The 1,254-nt window shown below is 44.2% G+C and overlaps 1 protein-coding gene across 1 annotated transcript in view; it reads right to left on the bottom strand.

The window, feature by feature from the left end:
- plin6 (perilipin 6) overlaps window positions 1-1,254 on the bottom strand; it is an 11,142-nt gene that overhangs the window by 8,975 nt on the left and 913 nt on the right. The window contains exon 2 of the mRNA XM_023396497.1: window positions 106-145. Within this exon, the coding sequence (XP_023252265.1) occupies window positions 106-145 (40 nt within the window). The remainder of the gene's footprint in view (window positions 1-105; window positions 146-1,254) is intronic.

Below are 1,254 nucleotides of genomic sequence, written 5' to 3'. Positions count from 1 at the left end.
AGAGGAGAGAGGACAGAGGACAGAGGACAGAGGAGAGAGGACAGAGGAGAGAGGACAGAGGACAGAGGAGGGGACTAGTTCTTGTCTCCTCTGGTCTGGACTCACCTCATGATTTCGACGATCTGACATTTCTCCTTCACCAAATCTGAGGAGAAGCAAACAGAGAGGTCACAGAGCTTCCTCCTCCTTCTCATCTTCCTCCTCTTCCTCCTCCTCATCATCATCATCATCATCATCATCTTCACTTGAATCAACCTTCAGTTCAGCATGAGGCAGTCAGCTGCTGCTGTGCCACAAAGCTGACGACTGTTCAGCTGCAACCAGCATGAAAATCATCTTCTCTGTGCGTGGAGGGACGAGGACGCCGCTCTCCACTCCGACCCCCCGACACAGACCGCTCATTCAGCCAGTTTCTGGATGCTCTTTAAAATGAGAGCGCAGAGAAATGGCGTGAAGAGGCTGATTGGTGAGGATAATTCAGACATTTACACAGGCTCAGTCTGCGGGTTTGGATTTCCAGAAAATTTAGAGGAAATCACCTCCGATTAATCATGACATTTCTCATGGTCAGATCTGGATCAGTCCCAGGTCGTTAGTTCAGTCCCTCGTCTCTGTGTCCTCGCCTCATTGTCACTAATGTGAAGTTCATCCTCAAACTCAGCTCTAATCTACAAACACAGCCACATCAAAATCTTAATTCAATCTCATAACTGCATCAACACAGACCTCAAACTACACACACCACACCTCCTAGAAAAGTTCTAATTCTTAGTAGATGATCCAGATCTGACCCAGATCTACTGGGTTGTCCCAGGACCTGTCCCTCAGGACTTTCTGTGTGATCCTGCTGACAAACAGACAAACAAACAGACAAACAGACAGACAGACAAACAAACAGACAAACAAACAGACAAACAGACAGACAAACAGACAGACAAACAGACAAACAAACAGACAAACAGACAAACAGACAAACAGACAGACAAACAAACAGACAAACAGACAGACAGACAGACAAACAGACAAACAGACAAACAGACAGACAGACAAACAAACAGACAAACAAACAGACAAACAGACAAACAAACAAACAAACAAACAGACAAACAGAAGAAGAGACTCATGAAGTTGAACCTTGTTGAAACAAAAGACAGACGATGATGATGATTCATGTGGAACCGTTAAATAAAAATAAAAATCATCTCATGACTGATAAATGTAGATCATCATAAACACACTGATGGTTTTCTTTGC

The sequence above is a fragment of the Seriola lalandi genome, unplaced genomic scaffold (assembly GCF_002814215.2).
Source record: "Seriola lalandi dorsalis isolate HSWRI2012SDOR001 ecotype SW California unplaced genomic scaffold, Sedor1 jcf7180002054978, whole genome shotgun sequence".
In the NCBI taxonomy this organism is placed as follows: Eukaryota; Metazoa; Chordata; class Actinopteri; order Carangiformes; family Carangidae; genus Seriola; species Seriola lalandi.
This window is presented reverse-complemented; position numbering and strand designations above follow the sequence as displayed.